This window comes from Muntiacus reevesi, chromosome 22, assembly GCF_963930625.1.
Source record: "Muntiacus reevesi chromosome 22, mMunRee1.1, whole genome shotgun sequence".
Classification (NCBI taxonomy): domain Eukaryota; kingdom Metazoa; phylum Chordata; class Mammalia; order Artiodactyla; family Cervidae; genus Muntiacus; species Muntiacus reevesi.
This window is the reverse complement of record NC_089270.1, coordinates 26,940,714-26,965,331: the sequence shown is the minus strand read 5'-3', so window position 1 is coordinate 26,965,331 and position 24,618 is coordinate 26,940,714. Positions and strand designations below refer to the sequence as shown.

Genomic DNA, 24,618 nt, shown 5'->3' with positions numbered 1-24,618 from the left:
CTGAGCCATCAAGAAAACCATCAGCATATATAGTAGCCATTACTTTTATTATTGTTCTTGACCGATACTTTATTATTATGAAACTCTATAAAGAGCTCTATTCTCTGTATCCTTGGTGAAAGAAGCCAGAAAGGCCATTCCAAACATGAGTCAGCTAGAGTCTCTTTTTCTTATCTGGTATTTTTAAAAAATACTTTTTAAACAGTGTGCACAAAAATCTTCTGGAGAGTTTGTTAAATACAGATTTGTAGCAACTCCTTCTCCCATCACATGCCCCATTTTGATTTAATAGTTCTAGGTCAGGGCCTGAGAATTTTTTTACTTATTGTTTCATTGGGATATACTTCAGAAAATTCTTGTGCTGTAAAATTCATCCATTTAAAGTGTACACTTTGGTGGTTTTTAATATGTTCACAAAGTTGTGCAACCATCATCACTAATTCCAAAATATTTTCATTACCTCCAAAAGAAACTCCATCCACACTTGCAGTCACTCTTCCTTTCTCCCTTTGCCTAGTCCCTGGAAACCACTAGTATTTCTGTCTTTTGGATTTGCCTATTCTGGATTTAGAAAAGGCAGAGGAACCAGAGATCAAATTGCCAACATCTGTTGTATCATAGAAAAAGCAAGAGAACTCCAGAAAAGCATCCACTTCTGCTTCATTGACTATGCCAAAGGTTTTAACTGTGTGGATCACAACAAACTGTGGAAAATTCTTAAAGAGATGGGAATACCAAACCACCTGACCTGCCTCCTGAGAAATCTTATACGCAGGTCAAGAAGCAACAGCTAGAACTGTACATGGAACAACAGACTGGTTCCAAATTGGGGAAGGAGTATGTCAAGGCTATCTATTGCCACCCTGCTTATTTAACTTATATGCAGAGTACATCATGCAAAATGCTGGACTGAACGAAGCACAAGCTGGAATCAAGATTGCCAGGAGAAATATCAATAACCTCAGATATGTAGATGACACCACTCTTAAGGCAGAAAGTGAAGAGGAAGTGAAAAGCCTCTTGATGAAAGTGAGAGAGCAGAGTGAAAAAGCTGGCTTAAAACTCAACATTAAAAAAATGAAGACCATGGCATCTGGTCCCGTCACTTCACGGCAAATAGATAGGGAAAGAATGGAAACAGTGAGAGACTTTATTTTGGGGGATTCCAAAATCACTGCAGATGGTGACTGCAGCCATGAAATTAAAAGACGCTTGCTCCTTGGAAGAAAAGTTATGACCAATCTAGACAGCATATTAAAAAGCAGGGACTTTACTTTGCCGACAAAGGTCTGTCTAGTCAAGCTATGGTTTTTCCAGTAGTCATGTATGGATGTGAGAGCTGGACCATAAAGAAAGCTGAGTGCCGAAGAATTGATGCTTTTGAACTGTGATATTGGAGAAGACTCTTGAGAGTCTCTTGGACTGCGAGGAGATCAAACCAGTCAGTCCTAAAGGAAATCAGTCCTGAATATTCATTGGAAAGGCTGATGCTGAAGTTGAAGGTCCTTTACTTTGGCACATGATGTGAAGAACTGACTCTTTGGAAAAGATTCTGATGCTGGGAAAGATTGAAGGCAGAAGAAGAGGGCGAGAGGATGAGATGGTTGGATGGCATCACCAACTCAATGGACTTGAGTTTGAGCAAACTCCAGGAGTTGGTGATGGACAGGGAAGCCGGGAATGCCACAGTCCATGGGGTCACAAAAAGTCAGACCCGACTGAGCAACTGAACTGACTGATTGTAGTTTTTAGTTTGCATTTTCTTAAAGCAATAATAATGTTGAACATTTTTTCATGAGCTTATTGGCCATTTGTATATCTTCTTTAAAGAAATGTGTTTTTTAATACTTTGTCCATTTTTAAATGGATTATTTGTCTCTTTATCATTAAGTTGTAAGAGCTATTTGAATATTCTGTATACTAGATACTTATCATATATACAAGTTGCAAATATTTTCTCCCATTATGTAGATTGCCTTTTCATTTTATCTATTCATATATCCCTTGAAACACAAAAGGCTTTCATTTTAATGAAGTCCAGTTTGTCTATTTTCTTTGGCTGTTAGTCCTTTTGGTGTCTTATCTGAGGAGCCAATGCCTAATCCAAGAACATAAAGACTAACACCTTGGAATCTCAGTTTTCTCCTATAATTATACAGTTTTAGCACTTATCTTTAGGTCCTTAGTTTATTCAGTTCTGTATTATTGTTGTTCTGTTTAAATCCAATTTTTCTATCAGTTCACAAAATCCTTACCCAGTTCAGTTTTATGATCTTAAAGTTATCAGGGAAACTGTACTTATCAAAGTTAACATTATATTAAGACACATCAGATTCTCCAGGAATTTTACATAATTCCTGGAGCACTTATAAACCCATACAAGACATCAGAATGCTTAGTATGACTTCTTATTTGACAATACTTCTCAGGTAATTTCTTGAATCAGTCTAATTGGTTTAATATCTCCATTTGTATAAGGAAAAATTGGTTTTAGGAATTTTGTCAAAAATATCAAGACATCTGGTCATATAGGATCATAAGTCACTGTTCAAATAACACCTGGTCATTCATTTAACCAAAATGACAATGAAGATTTTGTAGGCAAATATGGACAGTTACATAATTGTAAGACCTAGCCTATTTAAGTAATCAAAGACTTAATATGAAGCATAGGAAATTAGGCCTCTCACCTTCTGAGATGACCGCTATCTGTCTGTGGAGTGTGTTTTTCCCAGGGCCATTCTCACCTTTTGAAATGGACCACACTCTGCATATAAAATGGATGTCTCTCTAAAGGAATCGATTTCTTACCTTTAAAAAAATAAACACAGAAAATTATTTTGACAAGGCACAAAATCTTTGTTTTCTAGGCAAATTACTTGAAAGGTTTAAAAAAAACTTTGTTTACAATGTTTTATTAAAAGCGGATTAATATTCTAAGATTTAAGTCAATAGAGAATTCTATAGTACATTTGTTTAGATTCAAATAAGCTATATCAAAGTTTTATATCCCAAACAGCTTCTCTGATTATTTATGAGGCTAACATAACAACAAATGATATAACATACTCAGAGATGCAATACAGAAGAAAAAGTTACAACTTGGCCCTGAATTCTTTTCCATAGGATACTCTTCCACAAAGAAGACTTTTGTTTTTATGTATAACCTTGCCCTATAAATAGTCTTGAATCACAGAGAGTGTTAAGGACAGCTTAAGAAATCTAGACATTTTTTATTCTATTATCACCATAGACCAAAAAATCACTCTCCACGTGAATGTTCAGGTTAGATGGAGATGTCTTTGAAAAATTTTACTGAATAAACAAACTTTTAAATCTCTGAATTCTCAAATTTTTATTATTGTCTTCTCACTTAGAGATTGCCTTTCACTTAGAGATTGCCTTTAAACTTAGAGATTATCTCTTTCCAACTTCCTTTCAGAAATGTGTTTTTTCCTTTTCTTGTAACTGTCTGCTTTTCTACATCCCCACATTTACAAGGCCATCCTCTGTGGTTTTGTTTCTTAAGACCTAAAGATGGTTCCAACAGAATCCAACACTGTTACAAAATGAACAGCAATTTTTCTTTCCTCAGTAAAACTCAATATTTGTACCCTGGACAGTTATAGAGTTCAAGGCATAAAAAAGCTGACTATGGGAAAACTTCACCCTTAGTCATGACATGGTGCGGCATATTATCAATATACAATGTGCAAGAAGAAAAAAATGAAATGAGCATAATTATACATATAATGAAAATCTCTTGCCACTGACAAGCAAAGTTAACAAGCTTTAAGTTAAGGAAATGAGACAGTCCTCCTAGAATCTGGCAAACAGATTTGAGAGATAAAAAGGCTGAAAGGGACAGAGAGAAAAAAATAGTTAATAGGTACACTCCCAGATGAATGAACATATTAACTTTCTGAACCCATGAAGTTACCCTGGAAGACTCTTCCTTAAATATTATCTTATGTAACTTTACTAACACAAAGTAATCTTAGAGATAATAGTTTACACTACTTGGCTCTTTATAAAAAGCTTTCCAGGTTTTCCTTTCCTAGCCATGATGGAGTGACTCTTCTGCCAAAAACAGTTAAAAACAAAACACAATTTATTATATTTAAAATATCCAGAGAACTCATACAACTTAATAGCAAAAAAATAAATAATTTGATGTTAAAATGGGCAGGGAACTTGAATAATTTTTTTTTTTCCAAAGAAGAGATACAAATGGCCAAAATACGCATGAAAAGATGGTCAACAACACTTATCAAGGAAATGCAAATCAGAATCACAAGGAGCTATCACTTCACACCTGCTATAATGGTTATTACAAAAAGACAAAAGATAACAGGTATTAGTGAGGATCTGGGAAAACAGAACTCATTTGTACTATTAGTGGGAATGTAAATTGATGCAGCCACTATGTAACTATGTAAAACAGTTTGGAGCCTCCTCACAAAGTTAAAAATACAACTACCATATGATCCAGCAATCCTAGTTCTGCCAAAGGAGGTGGAATCACTATCTCAAAGAAATATCTGCATAACCCCTGTATGTTGCAACATTATTCATAATAGCCAAGATACAGAAACAGCCTAAGTTTGTGTTCACTGACAGAAGAATGGATAAAAAATGTGATATATAATGTGATACATATGTACATATACACAGACACTGCAGTATTATTCAGCCATAAGAAAGGAAGGAAATTCTGCCATTTGTGACATAGAAGGACTTGAGAACATTATGCTAAGTGGAATAAGTCAGCCAAAAAAAGGCAAATACTGTATAATATCACTTACCCTATGGAATCTACAAAAAGCCAAACTCACAGAAACGGAGAGAAGAATGGTGGTTGTCATGGTTTCAGTGGGTGGGTGGAGGAAGTGGGGAGATGTTGGTAAAGGGTACAAATTTCCAGTTACAAGATAAATATGAGAGATCTAATATACAGAAAAAAGAGAAGAAAAAAGAGAAATAGAAAACTACAAAATTTACCAGAACTAATGAGTGAATTCAGTAAGATTTCAGAATACAAAGTCAATGTATTTAAATATATTTTTCTGTATTCCAGTAGCAAATAATTATAAATTTAAAATTTAAATATCATTTACAATAAAATATTTAATAAATTTACCAATATATATATGTAATAATTCTGTACCATAAATTATAAAACATAGAAGAAAAGATCTAAAAAGTGAAAAGATGTCAATATTATGTTCACAGATTTGGAGACTAAATGTTATGGACATAAAAATTATCCCAAAATTGATGTATATATTCAATGTAATATCAAACAAGAATTTTGACAAGCTCTTTATTGAAAAAATGACATATCATTTATAATATTTATGTAGATAAGTAAAGGAACTATCACTATTCATACAATTATGAAAAAGAAGAACAGAGTTGAAGGAATCACATTATTTGATTTCAAGACTTACAAAGGTACATTAATGAGGACACTTTGATTGGTATAAGGAAAGAAGAGTAGGTCCATGAAATCAAGTAAATACAAAAATAGACACAAATACATACTGAATTTTTATAAAGGTTCCTGGGAAATTCAAGGGGAAAAAAATTCAAAAACTTTTGCTGAAATAACTGGATATCTACATGGGAGCAAAACTGAAGCAATAAATTTCAACCACTACTTTGAACAATTCATAAAAATTTGATTTGACTTGCTCTATATACGTAAACATAAAAACTCACAAGAAAGAATGAGAAAATGCCATTTTCAGCAACATGGATGGGCTGTGAGATGGTCGTACTGAGTGAAGTAAATCAGACAGAAAAGGACAAATATCTTATGATATCATTTACAGGTGGAATTAAAAGACACTTACTCCTTGGAAGGAAAGTTATGACCAACTTAGACAGCACGTTAAAAAGCATTGACATTACTTTATCAACAAAGGTCCTTCTAGTCGAGGCTACGGTTTTTCCAGTAGTCATGTGTGGATGTCAGAGTTGGACTATAAAGTAAGTTGAGTGCTGAAGAATTGATGCTTTTGGACTGTGGTGTTGGAGAAGACTCTTGAGAGTCCCTTGGAATGCAAGGAGATCCAACCAGTCCATCCTAAAGGAGATCAGTCCTGGGTGTTCATTGGAAGGACTGATGTTGAAGCTGAAACTCCCAATACTTTGGCCACCTGATACGAAGAGCTGATTCATTTGAAAAGACCCTGGTGCTGGGAAAGATTGAGGGCAGGAGGAGAAGGGGACGACAGAGGATGAGATGGTTGGATGACATCACTGACTTAATGGACATGGGTTTGGGTGGACTCCGGGAGTTGGTGATGGACAGGGAGGCCTGGCGTGCTGTGGTTGATGATGTCACAAAAAGTCGGACACGACTGAGCAACTGAACTGAACTGATAGGTGGAATGTTTAAAAAATAGTACAATGAACTGATTTACAAAATAGAAATAGAGTAACACATGTAGGAAACAATCTTATGGTTACCAAGATGGAAAGGAGGGAGGGAAAACTGGGAGATTGGGATTGACATATACACATGAATATATATAGAATAGATAACTAATAAGGACCTATTGTATAGCATAGAGAACTCTACTCAATACTCTGTAATTACCTATATTGGAAAAGAATCTTAAGAAAGAGTGGATATATGCATATGCATAATTGATTCACTTTGTACAGCAGAAAATAACACAACGTTATAAATCAGTTATACTCAAAAAAATACTAAAAGGGTAAAACTTCTAGAAGAAAACACAGGAGAATATATTTCAACCTTGGAGTGACAATGATTTCTTAGAGAGGTCATACAAAGAATTATTAATCTTTGAAGAAAAATGGTGGCGCAGTGGTAAAGAATCCACCTGCAACTGAGACGCAGGAAACACGGGTTCAATTACTGGGTGGGGAGAATCCCCTGGGGAAGGGCATGGCAACCCATTCCAGTACTTTGGCCTGGAAAATCCATGGACAGAGGACCCTGGTGGGCTACAGTCATGGGGTCACAAAGAATCAGACATGACTGAGCAGGAAAACACAAAGAAAAATGTGGTTAAATTGAATTTCATCAGAATTTAAAATTTCTGTCCCTCAAAGACATTCTTAAGAAAATAAAAACCTAAACTGTAGACTGGGTGAAATTGTCAGATTACATTGATCTATCAATTAAAGAACTTGTACTAGAATATACAATTAACATTTACAAGTCAGTAATAAAAAGACACACTAATTTAAAACAAAATAGTCAAAATATTTGAAAATATATTGCACAAGTGAAAACTTACAAGCAGCAAGGCACCTGGAAAGGTGTTTGGCATCACTAATAATCATGAAACAGTAATTAACAGTACAATGATTTTCCATTAAATGTCTCTCCCAGGAAATTCCCTGGCAGTCCAGTGGTTGGGATTTCATGCTTTCACTTTCAAGGGCACAGGTTTAATCCCTGATGGGGAAATTAGGATCTTACAAGTCTTGTGGCACCGTCAAAATATTTTTTTACTAAAAGATAAAAATCAATTAATTAATGTCTCCACCAGAAGCTAAAATTAAAAAAGTATATATGGATGTGGAATAACCAGAACACTCTTACTTTACTGGTGGAAATATAAAAACAATTTAGAAGTTTTTTATGAAGCTGACTATATACATATCCTATGACTTAGCAATCCACTCCTAGATACTAATCCAAAAAATAAAAATATTTATTTTATTCATCTGTTCCTGTGTTTAAAAAAAAAAATCTCAAGATCTAATGACTTCAAACCATAACTGCTTTTTGTCTCAGGATTATCTGAGCTGATTGAACTCATTCAGGTGGTTCTTTGCTCCATATGGCTGGAGTTGCAGTCTTTTGAAACGTGATTGTGCTGAAATGCACAAGATAATCATGTACATGGATGTCAACTGGTGCCTGTTTTAGCTGGAAACTCAACTGGGGACATCAGCTGGAGCGCCTAAATTCTTTTCCCGGTGGTCTCTGTACATAGTTTGAGCCTCTCACGGCAGGGTGGTTGTGCTCCTAGAGGGAACATTCCGGAAGACGATGGTGGACACAGCAGATAAACACTCACAGGTTACACAGCAGCACGTCTGCCAAACTATATTCATCCAACGCATTCACAGAAACAGTTCAGATTCAAGGGTATGAAAAATAGGTGCCATATTAAAATGAGAGAAGCAGCAATAACTTATGGCCATCTTTATTCTGAGAACACACAAAAATATTTATACAATGCTTATGGACACTTTACTCATAAAGCCAAATTGTTAACTCCAAACTGAAAATGACCCAGGTGTCCATTCATAGATGAATGGGTGAACAAACTTTGGTATATCTGTACACCTTAATCTCATTTGAATTATTTAAGGAATATTCAACTGAATGAAAAGGAATAAACTACTAATATTGACAATAACACAGATGTATATCACAAACATTAAGTTGAGCAAAAGAAACAAGGCAGAAAAGAATACATATTGAGTGATTTTATTCATGTGAAATTCAAGTACAGCCAAACTAAAAACAAGAGTAATGGTTTCCTCTGGAGAAGAGAGACTGAATGGAAAAGAGCACAGATTTTCTGAGGTGATGAAATGTTCTATATCTTGATTACTTGTCTGCATATTTCAAAACGCATTGAACTGCACACTTAAGATGTATGCATTTCACATGTAAATTTTATCTCAATTTGCAACATAAAAAATAAAAAGTTCATAGCTATCCTCTTTCTTCTTCTCAACAGTCATATGAAGAAGAAGATGGTCTTGGTATTTTCACTTAAAGAAGTAATAAGATTTCACAGAAAGCTAGTGGCATTGATATGTAAGTAGAATCTAATTAGGGCAACAATCATGGTTAAAAAACACTTTTTTTTCTGTTCAAAATTTTTTTCTAATTAAAAAAAAGCTTATTTTTTTTTAATAGTTTCAGGTTCACAGAAAATTGAGAGAAAAGTATAGAAATTTCCCCTTCTACATAAGCATAGCTTTCCCCATTAACAGATTCTCCCACCAGAGTGGTGCATTTTTTACAATTGATGAACCTACATTGGCACATCATTATTACTCAGAATCCTTGGTCTACAATAAAATTCACTCTTGGTATTATACATTTTATGGTACAGACTAATGCATAATGGCAAGTATCCATCACTACAATGTCATGCAGAGTATTGCCCTGAAAATCCTCTATGCTATACCTATTTATCCCTACCCAGCCCCTCAACCTCTGCCAACCACTGGTCTTTTTACTGTCTCCTCCATAGTTATGTCTTTTCCAGAATGTAATATTGCTGTTGTTCAGTTGCTAAGTCATGTCTGATTCTTTGCAATCCCATGGACTGCAGCATACCAGGCTTCCCTGTCCATTACCATCTCCCAGAGTTTTCTCAAACCCACATCTATTGAGTTGGTGATGCCATCTGACCATCTCATCTTCTGTCGCCCCTGCTCTTCCTGCCCTCAATCTTTCCAAGCATCAGGGTCTTTTCCAATGAATTGGCTCTTCGCATCAGGTGGCCAAAGTAATGGAGTTTCAGATTCAGCATCAGTCTTTCCAATGAACATTCAGGGTTAATTTTCTTTAGGTTTGACTGGTTTGATCTCCTTGCAGTCCAAGGGACTCTCAAAAGTCTTCTCCAGCACCACAATTTGAAAGCATCAATTCTTCAGCCTCAGCCTTCTTTATGGTCCAGCTCTCACAGCCATACGCGACTACTGGAAAAACAATAGTTTTGACTATTATGGACCTTTGCTGGCAAAGTGATGTCTCTGATTTTTAATATGCTGTCTAGGTTTGTCATACCTTTCCTTCTAAGGAGCAAATGTCTTTCAATTTCATTGCTGCAGTCACCATTCACAGTGATTTAAAAGCTGCAGAGCCCAAGAAAATAAAATCTGTCACTATTTCCACTTCCCCCATCAATTTACCGTGAAAATATTGTGGAAAATTCTTAGAGATGGGAATACCAGACCATCTTACCTGCCTCCTGCGAACCTGTATGCAAGTCAAGAAGCAACAGTTAGAACCGGACATGGAACAATAGACTGGTTCCAAACTGGGAAAGGAATACATCAAGACTGTGTGTTGTCACCCTGCTTATTTAACTTATATGCAGAGTAGATCATGACAAATGCTGGTCTGGATGAATCACAAGCTGAAATCAAGATTGCCAGGAGAAATATCAATAACCTCAGATATGCAGATGACACCACCTTTGTGACAAGGCAAAGAGGAATTAAAGAGACTCCTGATGAAGGTGAAAGTGGAGAGTGAAAAAGCTGGCTTAAAACTCAACATCCAAAAAATGAAGATCTGGCATCCAGCCCCAACACTTCATGGCAAATAAATGGGGAAACAATAGAAATAGTGACAGACTTAATTTTCTTTGTCTCCAAAATCACTGCAGATGGTGACTGCAGCCATGAAATTAAAAGATGCTTGCTCCTTGGAAGAACAGCTATGACAAACCTAGACAACATATTAAAAAGCAGAGACATTACTAAAAAGCATTGCCAACAAAGGTCCATATAGTCAAAGCTATGGTTTCTCCAGTAGTCATGTATGGATATGAGATCTGGACAACAAAAAAGACTGAGTGTTGACGAATCAATGCCTTTGAACTGTGGTGCTGGAGAAGACTCTTGAGAGTTCCTTGGACTGCAAGGAGATCAAACAAGTCAATCCTCAAGGAAATCAACCCCTCGGAGGGGATGATGCTGAAGCTGAAGCTTCACTACTTTGGCCACCTGATGCAAAGAGCCAACTCATTGGAAGAGACCCTTACACTAAGAAAGATTGAGGAAAGGAGGAGAAGAGGGTGAAAGAAGATGAGATGGTTGGGTGGCACCACCAACTTAATGGACATGAGTTTGAGCAAATTCTGGGAGATGGTGAAGGACAGGGAAGCCTGGTGTGCTTCAGTCCATAAGAGTCAGACACAACTGAACAACCGAACAACAACAGCAATTTGCCACGAAGTGATGGTTTGCCTTCTTCTTCTCCAGTGAGAACGTCTTATAGTTGTAATATACAGTATGTATGGTTTTTCAGATTAACTTCTTTCATGTAACAGGCATTTAAGTTTTCTTATTTTTGTAGGTTGATAGATAACTTCCTTTAAGCAGTGAATAATATTCCATTGTCTTTATATATCATACTTTATATATCCATTTGCCTATTGAAGGACATCTTGGTTGGTTCCAAGTTTTGGCAATCACAAATAAAGCCACTGTACATGTGTGTAAGTTTTTGGGTAGACATAGTTTTTGACTTCTTTAGGTAATGGAGAATGATTGAGAGGTTGTAAACAGAAAATATGTTTTGTTTTGTCAGAACCTGCCAAGTTATCTTCCAAGCCGGTTATGCCATTTTGCATTCCCAAGTCCAATGAGCAAGTATTCGTATTACTTAACGTCTTCACCAGCATTTGGTGGTGTCAGTGTCTGGATGTTGATCATTTTAATAGATGTGCAGTGGTATTTCACTGTTGTTGTCTTAATTTGCATTTCCTTGATTATATATAATACAGAATATCTTTTAATAATATTTAGTATCTCATATTATTTGCTATCCGTATATCTTCTTTGGTAAAGTTTTTCTAAAATCTTTTTTCCTATTTTTAATCATGCTCTTTGTGTTCTTATTTTTGAGTTTCAAGAATTCTTTCGGTATTTGACAATTGTCTTTCATCAGATAGGCTTTTCACAAATATTTTCTCCTAGTCCGTGGTCTTTTCATTCTCTTGGTAGTGTCTTTTGCAGAAAGAAAGTTTTCATTTTAATGAAGTCCAGATTGTCAATTCTTCCCTTCATTAACTGTATTCCCTCAATCTAAATTATGATTTTATTTTCAAACCACCATGGAAAGCTAACTGAATATACTTCATATAAAATTTTCAAAACTTTCATTTATTATTAAAAAAAATTACTTGCACATAATCATATTGTGAGCAAAACCAGTTTTAGTCTATTTCTAGTATCTTAGCCACTATTATTTTTTCTTTTCTATGACATAGTCCTTGGTCATAACATTCACCAGTTTAGTTCTCAAATTTAAACTAGGGAAAAATGAAAGTTGTTCCCAAGGAACATTCTGTTCCAAAGAAAATTGCTTCTGTCTGATTTACTAAAACTGAAAAATTTTTTTTAAACCAAAATGATTCAAAGCAAAACATTTTATTAATGGTCTGGTCAGTTTACTCTCCAGAGGAAGCCATGCTTTAAAATCCCAACAGGTTAGTAAGCTACTCATAATCCATCATTAGCCAGAATTTCTAGGATTTTGTGACTTTTGGCTTGGCATTACAACACCTCTTATGTCACTGGGCTCAATTTCACAAGTTTTATGAAAATAATATTTCAAAAACGCATAAAAGTGGTTATTCATAATTAGGTTTGTGGAAAATTTTGTGGGAAACATCACTATAAATTCCATTCCTATTTTTCTGTTTTGAATTTTGTTTTGTTGGTGTTGCTACTGCTTGTTTTAGTCCCTTTGACCTGTTATAACAAAGTCCCATAGACCAGGTAGTTCATAAACAACAGAAATTTATTGCTTACAGCTATGGACATTGGGAAGTCAGGATCCAGGTCCTGAAAGATTTAGCGTCTGGTGAGATCTTGCTTTCTGGTTCATAGATGGTGCTTTCTCATTGTGTTATCACACGATGAAAAGGAATAAGGAAGTCGTGTGGAGCCTCTCTTATAATCCCATTCATGATAGATCAGCCCTCCTCACCTTCCAAAGGCCTGACTTCCTAATACCATCATATTTAGGATTAGGATTTCAATGTATAAATTTTGGAGGAGACACAAATCTTCAGATCATAGCCTTGTTGTCTTTGGCAGTGGTGGTGGTGTTCGTGTGTTTGATTTTTAAGTTCATGAACATTGTCATCAGTTCAGTTCAGCTCAGCTGCTCAGTCATGTCCAACTCTTTGGGACCCCATGGACTGCAGCACGCCAGGTTTCCCTGTCCACCACCAACTCCTGGAGCTTACTCAGACTCACGTCCTTTGAGTCAGTGATGCCATCCAACCACCTCATCCTCTGTAATCCTCTTCTCCTCCTGCCTTCAATCTTTCCCAGTTTCAGGGTCTTTTCAAATGAGTCAGTTCTTCTCATCAGGTGGCCAAAGTATTACTTGCCAAATGTTGAGTCTTTCACTATTTGTTCAAGTAGTGACAAGGAAGGCCAACAGAGAGTTGTGATTCTCTAGGAAGTACATAAATTACACACACATTAAGTGCATCACAATTATTCTTATTAAAACAGCAATCAATTATGTTCTAATATATATTAAATAAGAATGAATGATATTGTAAGTTCATGCAGAAGTGGATATTCTCCTTAAAAATGTTATAAAGATAATGGTGGTCAAAAACAGTATAGTAAATGACCATTATTAAGTGCAATCTTAGAAGTCTAACTTCCACAAAGGATCTCTGTAGTATGAGAAAAATGAAATTATTTAAACTAGCTGATCCTCTCTAAGATTTTCCTTTCTTGCTGAGTCCAGGCCAAGTTTCTGAAAACTTCCCATTTCTGAGAAGTCCAAAGCTTTTGACAACATTTACAGTTTTAATGCTTATCTTTTCTTTATTTTCTGTGTAGTCATCTCTTGTCAAAAAAATTTCTGGCAGGCCAGGATTGCAAGGCTGAACAAAAGTAACTAGCTACCTCATATGCCCAGGAGGTGGCAAGAAAAAGCCTACCTACAGTTATTTGGAGCCTTGCTCAGTCTAGACTCAATCAAAATTCAGTTCTAATTTACTCCTTTCTCAAGCAGATTTAATTGTAAATGGGTAGCAGGAAAATTATTAAATGAAGAAAAGTGGGGAAAACATTCTTGACATATAGTAATTCTGGGGTAACTTTGAAGTCAAGTTAATCCCTAAATGATGCTCATTTTTCACTGGTCTGTCAAGCCCAATGTGGAAGGAGACAAACTGCATTGATGTTGCCAAGTTAACCCCAAAGTCACTGGCCTTTTCCTTTTCTTCTGTTACTTGCATGCAAACAAGTAACTCTGTTTTCCACTTCAGCTCTTACTGATTGATAAACTGATATCTTTGATGTGCTTAACTTGATAATGATACATCTACATCTTTTCTTACTGCAATATATACCATTTCTTAAAGGTAATATAAAGAGTAGTAGACATTAAAAAATAAAAACTTAGAAAAATATGTGAAATGGCCTGTCACAGACTAAATGGTCTAAGTCATATGCTAAATCATTAAAGGCCTCTCTGATTTGTTGGAAGAGATCAATTTAGAATAACATTCCCATGCTGTTAACATTCAACACAGTATAACCTAGTCAGAATCTTCCCTGATCACTTATCTCCAACAATCACTAAGTTACATAAACTATTTTGTTACATAAAGTTACATAAAGTATTTTGGTCAATACTTTTGTTGAGTATATTTTTTTCTTTTAATATCAAATATCCTGCTGATTTCTGAACATTCTTTTGAATAGTTCAGAGTCCAAAAACTGAAAATATCATCTGTACAGTCCCTAAGCAGAAACACTTTCCAACATTGAGAAAAGCCAATTCAAAATAGATAAGTTCAAATGATTAATGACAGTAAATTACCCTATTCTTTCTTCATTAACTTTAAGATCCACTTGTAACTTAACACTATAAAATTTAAAAGTTATCAATATTTGCTATCAAATGTTCATAGACTGCTTGCTACTGAACTTGAAACTTATGGGAGGTCATGGGAGAAATATAAAACATCAGGGCTGATTTTAAAGTTTATGGTTAACTTGGGAGAGACAAGAGAAAAATTATAGAACAACTAATAATTAACTCTGTCTCAGGAGATAGGTTTACAAGTACATTAATTGTTCAAAGATCAAAAGCGGAAGGAATACATTTCCATTGGCTTTGTCATATAAACCTTCTCTGAGAAGCTAAGACTTTGAACTGGTCATGAAGAAAGAAAAAGACATAGAAAGCAGGCGGCAGTTTTTGACTGGTTGGCCTGAAAGCCTCTTGGATGTTTGACATCATTGTGACCTCAGGAGTAGATAAACTGTGGATTTCAACAGTTTAAAATATGATTATTGGGCAATAAAGTAAAGAGGTTAACCAGATGTGGAGAGCCACAGAGTGTTTGCCAGTACTATGAAGAAAGTGCTTCGTAATCTGGAAACTATTAAAATGTTCGTGAGGTGGATTCTCTAGTACTTGACTTCCAATCTTAAATTTTCTATTTCTTAACTCTGGCCTTTCTATCCCAAATTGGAAAATGATGGGAAAATATTTCTTACCTGCCTCTGAGAAGCAATATGAGGCTCGAAAGATCATAAACATGTTTTGAGAGCTGCAAACCATCAAGAATGTTTTAATTCCTCTTACATTTCTCTGTGGTATTATGACTAAAGGTTGCTCTTGGCAAGCAGTCAACCTTTTAGGCTATCAGGATGTCATTCTGTGGATCGTTTTGTTATACCTTGGGAGAAAAGTACCACAGTGTCATTCTCTACGACCTGCACGCGGGTGCAGGCAGGCCAAACTGGCTTCCCTTTAGACTTGCAATAAAGAAGCAATTACTTTAGAAGAGCTCCATCTCCTATGGTACTGGATGTCATTGTCAACTGTGTGGAGTCTTCAGACCAGCCACATTCCTATCTGTCTTTGCACAAGGTCTACATTGGGAATGCCTGGACAGGAGCCAGAATGGGAAATGTGCCTGAATGATTTCAGTGAGAACTTAGATTAAGTTACAAGCTGCTTCTTGGCAACCCAACAGCCAATTTCTAGTAAGGACTTCCTATTACCTGCCTTCTAGCTATAGAAATATTTGTTTTTGCCTTATATTCTGTAAGCAACCCAAGGTAAGTTGATTCAGGGTACAAACCAGGTGACGCATACAATCTGTAAGAGTGTTCAGAGGAAATGGAAATTATATCTCATAACCCTTCTATGATCTTACCATTTGATGCCAAAACTAATTCATATGTTCCTTTATAGCTAAAACAGCTTATTTGGATCTGAAATACACACACACACACATAAGCACATTTATAAAAACTCAATAACCTATTTGAGTCATTAAACAATTTCTTCCCACAAAATCTTATACCGTCTGTGCTTTTCCCCACCCCATGGTTAAGTTGAATTTAATTGTCCAAGATTTTTAATTACATTTTTGAAGTTTTATCTGATCCACATCAGTGAAGCTTTTGTCTTTAGATAACAGTCTAATGTCTAAAAAGGGCTTCCCCGGTAGCTCAGATGGTAAAGAAACTGCCCATGATGCAGGAGACCAGGTTCAATCCCTGAGTGGGGAAGATCCCCTGGAGAAGGGAATGACAACCCACTCCAGTATTCTTGCCTGGAGAATTCCATGGACAGAGGAGCCTGGCAGGCTATAGTCCATGGGGTCACAAGGAATCGGACAAAACAGTGACTAACACACACACGCACACACACACAATGTCTAAAAAGGTCTAAAACGGCAGTATAATAAGTCTGAAGCTATTTTCCCAGATCACCACTCCCTAGAAGGATGAAGGATTGCATTAGTTGAGTCAGGTATGATACTGATGGGATCAGGAAGCTACGCAGGATAGAGAACTTCTCATTTAATTTCCCACAAAATGAGGCCAAACCTCTCAGCCCTCCTTAACTAAGGAATTTCCTAGGTTTTCTTCTAGACTAAAAATTCTAAAGGTCTGTGACACCTCCTCCCTACTCACCGATGCAAGTGATAGCCTACCAAGGAAGATGTGTGGAGGTGTTAAGAAAATTTTCCAGGGTCATGGCAGACAAGGAAAAGACTTGTCTTGTCCCATGACTGGTTTCTGATTGTCATCATGCTCACTGATTGGCTTGCCAATCAGTGAGGACACAAGTCTTGAGAAAAATCCAAAATAGGATCTAGTGAGATTTTCATGAAAGAAAGCCTACACGCCATTCCAATGTCGTTGCCATGCCTGCCATGAAACTGGACATGTGAAAGACCCAGTCGTTAAAACTTTGGACTTCTCTGGTAGTCTAGTGGTTAAGACCACACTTTCAATGCAGTGAATGTGAATTTAACCCCTGGTCAGGGAACGAAGTTCCCACATGCCACATGGTGCGGCGAAAACCAAAAACAAGCAAAAAAGCTAACTGCTTCCACAGAGGAGATAAAAAGCTACCTCACCCACAGCTTCAGGGAGCAGCTGTAGGCTCACTGGGACTAGAGCAGGATTGTGGAAACAGGCTTGGTTACACCACTGATTATGAAGCTGGATGGTTCCAGAAGCCTGTGGTGTGAGTCATTCCCCCATCCCGTGAAGTTGGTTGAGTGAAGTGAGTGGGGTGCCTTCTTGCTGCCAAACTGATTCAGATCCCTAGAACCAAACTTCCAGATGAGCCCCTTAAACTTATCAGACTCCAGGGCTTCTCCAAACTGGGTCAATTATACACCTGGAGCCATCCCAAGAGGATGGGCTCTGGGGCACTGCTGTAATCTGCACTCATCCCACCCACAACCAAGACCATAGTCTTCCAATTCCATAGTGTATTGAACTGTTGAAAGCAAGGCATTTTTTCCCAGGGCAATTCAGTGGGTGATTTTTTGATGATTTTTGTTAAACCACTTTGACACGCATGTTTGCAAAAGGATGAATAGAATTCCCAGAAAGTGGACTTGCTTTTGCAGCCTGTTCCTTCCACTGACTTCAAGTGGGAGCACAGATACTTTCATCATCTTATCTTGGCTTCTAACTTCTGGCTGAAGTCCAGAGAATTATAAACTAATCTGAGGAAGCTAGAATGGTTTGCCGGCAAGCAGGAGTGAAAGGTTTTTCAGTTTGGTGTAGTTTGAGTCACAGCTTACATTTACTGAATAGTAATAATTGTTACAGTTATAATAGTAATTAGAAAAGAGTTCAGAAAAGTTTCTAAAATCTAACCTCCCAGCTAGGGACTTCCCTGCAGGCTCAATGGTTTAGACTCTATGCTCCCAATGCAGGGTTGCGGTTGGATCCCTGATCAGGGAACAGAGATACCACATGTCCGTCTCCCCCCAGCCCCGGCCCGGGGCAGAGCCAAATTAATTGAAAAAAAAAAAAAAAGAAAGAAAGAAAGAAAAACAAAACAAAAACAACCCCCCTCTCCCCAAAGAACCCTTCCAGCGGCTTACTTTGCGCCTAGTCTTTCTGTTAAGATGAAGACGAGGGGCATCTCTGAAAAGACACCTGTCACCCAGGAGAAGCTGGCTTTCGCTAGCCCTGGCTGGCCCGGGTGGACAAAATCTCCGCAGGATTGCTTCCTACTTCCAGCGAAAGCAGCATCCACTCCAGCCAGCGCTGGGCGACCTCACAGATCCACGGCAAGCTGCCCCTCCCAACCAGCCTCCTCAAACCCCGCTCCTCCAGCCCCCCTCCACCCGGCCCCCGCTCCCCGCCCCGCCTTAGATCAGGGAATTTCCCAAGCATCCTAAAGATTGAGTTTCCTGCCTGGGGGAAGGGGCCAGGGCAGATAAAAGGGATGCTGAAGACCCGAGGCAGTCACCAGCGCTCTGGAGCTTCGAATCCCGCGCCTTCTGCCTCCTTCGGAACCCTCTGCAGGCCTCCCTTCGCCACCATGAGCCTGCTCTCCAGCCGCGCCGCCCGCCTTCCCGGCCCCTCGGGCTGCTTGTGCGCGCTGCTCGCGCTGCTGCTGCTGACGCCGCCCGGGCCCCTCGCCAGCGGTGAGAGCGCCAGAGCAGCCGAGCGCGCCGGCGGGTGGAGCGGAGCGGCGTCCCGGGCGGGCGGGCTGGGGAGGAGCTCCCCCAGCAACCTGCCCTATAACGGTGTCTCTCCTACCCCAGCCGGTCCTGTCGCGGCGGTTGTGAGAGAGCTGCGTTGTTTGTGTTTAACCACCACACCGGGAATTCATCCCAAAATGGTCAGTGATCTGCAGGTGATGGCCGCGGGACCGCAGTGCTCCAAGGTGGAAGTGGTGTAAGTCCTGGGGCGCGGCGCTGTGCAGCCTGACCTTGGCAAGAGGGAAGGTTCCCCCCACCCCACCCCCGCCTTAGTCTTCAGCCCCCACGTTCATGAGCGCATCCTCGTTTTCTCTCTGCAGAGCCACCTTGAAGAATGGGAGGGAAGTCTGTCTGGACCCAGAAGCTCCTTTGATCAAGAAGATCGTCCAGAAACTATTGGACAGGTATCTGTCACTTTGCTCTTTCTGGTTTCTTAATCTCTCGGAGTGTGGATTTCTCAAAGTCCTTATACTCTGTCTGAGATTTGGCGACCACATTCCAGACCATGTTGAAAGTAAAAAGGATGTTCCGGAGAAGAAGGGAAAGTTGTTCTCGAAAGTCCTGGGAAAACTCTTATCATGAATCTCAACATGAATTGCCTAGGAGGTTGCACAGAACTCATTACTGAGATGTATTTTGTTGGTTAAGGACTCTACCCTCTCCTTTTTATTGATCCTAAACCCTGTTTTGAAAACAAGTTGGGGTAGACAGGTGTGTGGAAATTTGGTTAAACTGATATAATTCTTTTTTCAACAGTGGAAAGAACAATTAAAAGGACCATGCATTGGAAAAATTGCCCAGTTCTTCAGCAGAATTTTCTGGGGACCTCTGGACCCACTGAAGAAGACAAGGAGCAAGGGCTCATTTCCTCCAATGAGTTAGGTTTCTGTACAAATTCCCCACTGTGAAAGAGAGAAAGGACGAGGGAATCTATGCTTGTCCTTGCAGCTTTCTGCTCAGTTTATGTCCTGTTTCGCATAGTATTCCCTGCTCTTTTTTGCTGTTATTTTAACTGCTATGCTATTGAAATCTTTAAGGATGACTAAATTGTGAATCAAGGAATCACTGATTGTTAATCCTTTCAAGGTGACTACTATTATTTCTAGAATGTAGTTCTTATACTGCCATGGGAAAAGCTGTGTGAGAGTAAATGGAATTTCATTGGAATGCTGTATATGGAGATAAATTGTTATCCTCACTCTCTTATGAAATAGGAACTACTTTAGTATTGTTTTTGGGGGAATATGTTAGAGAATTTTCTTACTCTTGACCCTTGGAAGATATTTAAGTTATACTGCATTAGAAATCTGAGTGTTATACAGTTATCTGTGTAGAATATATTTCCTTATTTAGAATTTCTAAATATATGAGTTCTATAAGGACTAATATATTCTTTTTCTATAAATTTAGACATTTGATGTCTTCCTAGTATGGCATAATGTCATGACTGACTCATTAAACCTTTGATTTTATATGGTATTTATTAGCTATTTTATTAGGAGTATTATATTTCTAGCCACTAAGTATGTATTTTGGATTAATAAAGAAGCTAGGAACTAGGTAAATTCCTTATTTGTAGTTTTTATAGAAATCCATTTAGTCTTTTAAGAGTAAAGGTAATCTTAAGAATGATCTGTACTTTGAAAGTTCTGAAAGCATATTCAAGATCTTTGAATATAAACTCATTATGTAGTTTTTAAAAAATGCACAGTCTTGCTAAAGTTTGCAGACACATATATTGTATCTTTTAAAGTGGGAGACCATTTTGTTACAAAGAATTACATATGCATCACAATTACTATGTTAAAATTGTACTTTTAAATGTATCTCAATGGTTTATAGTGCTTCTTTTGTTCTTTGGAAAAAAAATAAAAGATTTATAAAATTTACTCAAGTTCATAGTTTATTGTACTGTTACAAAAATGTCATTTCTCCTTAATCTTCATTGCACTTGTGCTTGCTAAGTCACTTCAGTCATGTCTGACTTTTTGAGACCCTTTGGACTATAGCCTGCCAGGCTCCTCTGTCCATGGGATTCTCCAGGCAAGAATACTGGAGTGGTTGTCATGCCCTCCTCCAAGGGTTGTCCCAACCCAGGGATCAAACCTGCATCTCCTGTGTCTCCTGCCTTGCAGGTGGATTCTTTACCTGCTAAGCCACTGGGAAGTTCCCAGTTCTACATTACCAAAGTGTAAAAATTAACCATGCTCCTCTCTGACTAGCAGACAGGATCCTCATTTCCCAACGTCCTTGTGTTAGTTCAACCTATCTCCAAGCTCACTTCCCTTCCAGTTCCTCCTCCGTAGCACCAACAACTTTGGGGCTCTTTAGAAAACACAAATATGTAAGACTTCCTTACCTTAAATCCTTTACTGACTCCCTATTTCCTAAACATGAAATACAAGTTCAAAGCATGACAAATCAGGTTCTGTCTTATGACTCCTGATTACTACTTCAAAGTCATTTTTCCGTAGCATAACTGCAGTCAAGAATTTAGTTTCCCTACTGGGCATGTTCCTTCCAGGTCTATGCCTTTGGTAGGACCTCTGTCTGGAAAGGCCTTCATATTTTTCTGTCTATGGAAGGAAGCTTATTCACCCTTCAAAGCTCTATTCAAACAATACTTCCTTCATGAAGTTTTCCTTGGTACTACCAGCAGAATTTATGGTTTCCATTTTGATGTTCCCATAGTGTCTTCTAAGTATTTGAATCCACGGGAATAGTCAATATTGCATTGCTTTTAGTAGCTTAAAAGGATTTTTACCCTACTCTGCTAGAGTTCTCCCAGAGCATCTGCCACATTTCATTCATCTCTATATCTTCAATACCTGATACAGATTGACTTAATTAAGTTATCTTGAAACTCAGGTTGTAGATAGTATCCTAAAATCAATCACCTGGCTCATTGTAAATGCTGAATAAACTATAATTCCTTTACCCTTTTTCCTTTCTTGTCTACGTATAATCCAACAAGAGATTTGGTAAGCATAGTCCCTGCAACCTATAACACAGAACCCTCCCTTTCACCTGACGGACTCCCATCCTTCTTCCAAATGCAGTTTACCTGTCCCTTACGGCCTCTCTGACCCTTCTCTCTCACTAGATTATATCCTGTCATATGACTGTTCTTTTCCTTCATAACATTTTGTCACCAACATGACTGTAGAGCCTATGGAGACTATGCACATGTGGTCATTTATTAAGTGTCTATTCCAACTTCACTGTAAACTTCATAAGGGGAGGACTATATTTATCATATTCGCTTCTGTTCTTAAGACAGTGATTAGCACATAGTAACACATAGGGCTTAAACAGGTTAGTGACCTAAGCAAATCCCACTGTCTAGCTGGTATTGAAATACCAATTTAATGTAAATAGCTCATTCTGGGGAAAAGCAAGAAAACAAAAGGAGAGCAACTGATCCAATTAGTATACATACACATAAACTCCAATTGGATTAATTTGTTATACATGCTTACATTAACATGTATGTACATTTAATAGTGTATACTAATATATTATTAACATACCCATATTTCACCTAAGTAATTCTATATCTTTTCATCTCTTTCCACATATATAAAGTATCAATTAGATTAACAGATGTTCTATGATTACATATGAATGTATCTATATAATAGAGAGAGTGTCTGTAAGAGACATACGGAGATACAAAGATATGATAGCACCTAGAGTAGATTGAAAGAAATGAGTTTGCTGACATTTTTTTCAATATAAAAAAAGCACAAAATACCTCAAATTTAAAAAAAATTAAACTTCTGTAGTATTGTATTGCTCTCTCAAATAGCATTTTTTCCTTTGAACACATAAATTATATTGTTATCCTAAGGAAACGTTAAAACTCAAACCAAGTTACTATAAAAGTTTGAATTATAAATTTCAGTATTTTAAACAATCCCTCATTTATTATATCAGCTCCAAAATACTCATTAAGTGCTTGATAATGGCCAATGAAAGTGTTTTAAATGCCTTTTGAATGGATAAAACACAAGCTATGTGAAGAATAAACATTACTAATTATTTCTTTATCATAATTCAAGATCTTTTTTCCCCAGAAGCAAGATTTAAAAGTTTAGTTTGCTTTGTAGATCATAGACTAACACCTCATTGCAATATTCTTGAAGTTGTATTTGTTATGGGCATACCATAACTGGCCGTTCTACAAATAAAATTGATCACAGTGTATTACCAAAGTATAATCTACACAAGAACCTCAGTGGCAGCTGCTACTCATCAACCCTGCTGCTACTATTGATCCTGCCACCAGCAAAATCAAAGACAAAGACAATCAAAGACACTAACAAAATCAAAAACAACATGTGCACATGCTAAGTCGCTTAGTCGTGTCCTATTCTTTGCGATCCCGTAGACTAGAGCCCTCCAGGCTCCTCTGTCCATTGGATTCTCAAGGCAAGAATACTGGGACAGATCCAGGGGAAATTAATCTAATATATGTCTTCTAAGGATATACCTTATATTTTCCTCCAAGTCTCTACATACTGTGTTCACTCTGTTATCCCTCTGAAATTCACTTTTATATATGAAATCACTGGCACTGGGAGGACCCAGAGGAGTCGGGTGGAGAGGGAGGTGGGAGGGGGGATCGGGATGGGGAATACGTGTAACTCTATGGCTGATTCATGTCAATGTATGACAAAACCCAATGAAATGTTGTGAAGTAATTAGCCTCCAACTAATAAAAAAAATTAAAAAAAAAAAATCACTGGGAATTGAACAAATACTCAGCTAAAATGTACTGTATGTTACTCCCCCAATCCAGACAATTTTCAGTGTACAATCAATGCTCTTCATTCTACCAGATTTTCTTGTTTGCCTCTGGGTGTGTCACATTCACATAATCCTTCAATTCCTGAAGATATGACAATATCTATGATAAAATATGACTAGTGGCTTAGTTTTTCTATCATAGTTTTAATTCTTGCATAAGGAAAAGAGTTGTTGTGGTTAATTCTCATGTTGTTCATAACTTCTAACTCTTTCCTGGATGTTACAAACTGAGAAATGTACCAGGCAGCAGAAACATCTGGGGATTTCAACTTGCTTCACTGACTAAGTCACGGAAGACAAGCAGCACTCATGTGATTCTGATTTTGACTGATGGTCCTTCGTGGCTTTTAGTCAGCAAAATTAATAATATATCCCTGAGAAGGATTGCTCATACTTCAAATATGTAGAGTGAAAGAATGACACAGAAAAAGAGAGTTTAGTTTCAATACTTTGCTTCTACAAAGCCTATAGATTCCAATTTCTTAAATATTGAGAAATTGGAAGAACATCCCCCACCCTCTGAAAAATCCATTTTCTTAATGGATGTGTTTCCACTACAACATAAATGTATGATGATTATTTCTGACCCACTTCTCAGGTTTGACAAGGGGAAAAATAGTTGATTTGATTCACTCCCAGTAAGAGAGACCAGTGATATTTCTTTGTAGTTTGTGATGAACAGCAAAGTCAAAACAATTGCATCTCAAGTCTAGTTTATACTTTTAGCTATGTGACTTTGGCAATTTATTTAACCTCTGCATCCCTCAGTCTTCTCATCTGTAAAATCAGTACAATAATATATATCTCTCAGGCAATAAAGACTAACCTGGAACAAAGTAGTTTTTTGATAAATGTTAGTTCCTTTCTCAAGTCTCCTAATTCAAATTCCTCTTTAAATGAGAAAACTGAAAGCTCAATTAAAAAATTTTTTTTCGTATTTATTGCTATTCTTTCTACCTGTGTGTGAATTATTAATTTTTAGTGCTTCTAAGAATTTTTTTTTCCCACCAGTCTTTCTCAGAAAGCCTCTGAAAACAATGCTACATATTTTCTGTCAATGATG

The 24,618-nt window shown here is 37.5% G+C and overlaps 1 protein-coding gene and 1 long non-coding RNA gene across 2 annotated transcripts; one reads left to right on the top strand and one right to left on the bottom strand.

Moving 5' to 3' along the window:
* Window positions 1-6,902: 6,902 nt before the first annotated feature.
* On the bottom strand, window positions 6,903-18,377 carry LOC136152824 (uncharacterized). Its single transcript, XR_010660274.1, has 4 exons — window positions 18,141-18,377; window positions 15,277-15,458; window positions 9,797-13,206; window positions 6,903-9,705 (listed from the first exon to the last, which is right to left on the bottom strand). It is a non-coding gene; the product is annotated as an uncharacterized lncRNA (long non-coding RNA).
* Window positions 18,378-18,498: 121 nt separating this feature from the next.
* Window positions 18,499-20,635, top strand: LOC136152823 (C-X-C motif chemokine 6). Its single transcript, XM_065914260.1, has 4 exons — window positions 18,499-18,689; window positions 18,810-18,942; window positions 19,067-19,150; window positions 19,503-20,635. Exons 1-4 carry the CDS (start codon window positions 18,584-18,586, stop codon window positions 19,516-19,518), a joined length of 339 nt encoding a protein of 112 aa, XP_065770332.1. The 5' UTR covers window positions 18,499-18,583; the 3' UTR covers window positions 19,519-20,635.
* The last annotated feature ends 3,983 nt before the right edge of the window (window positions 20,636-24,618 follow it).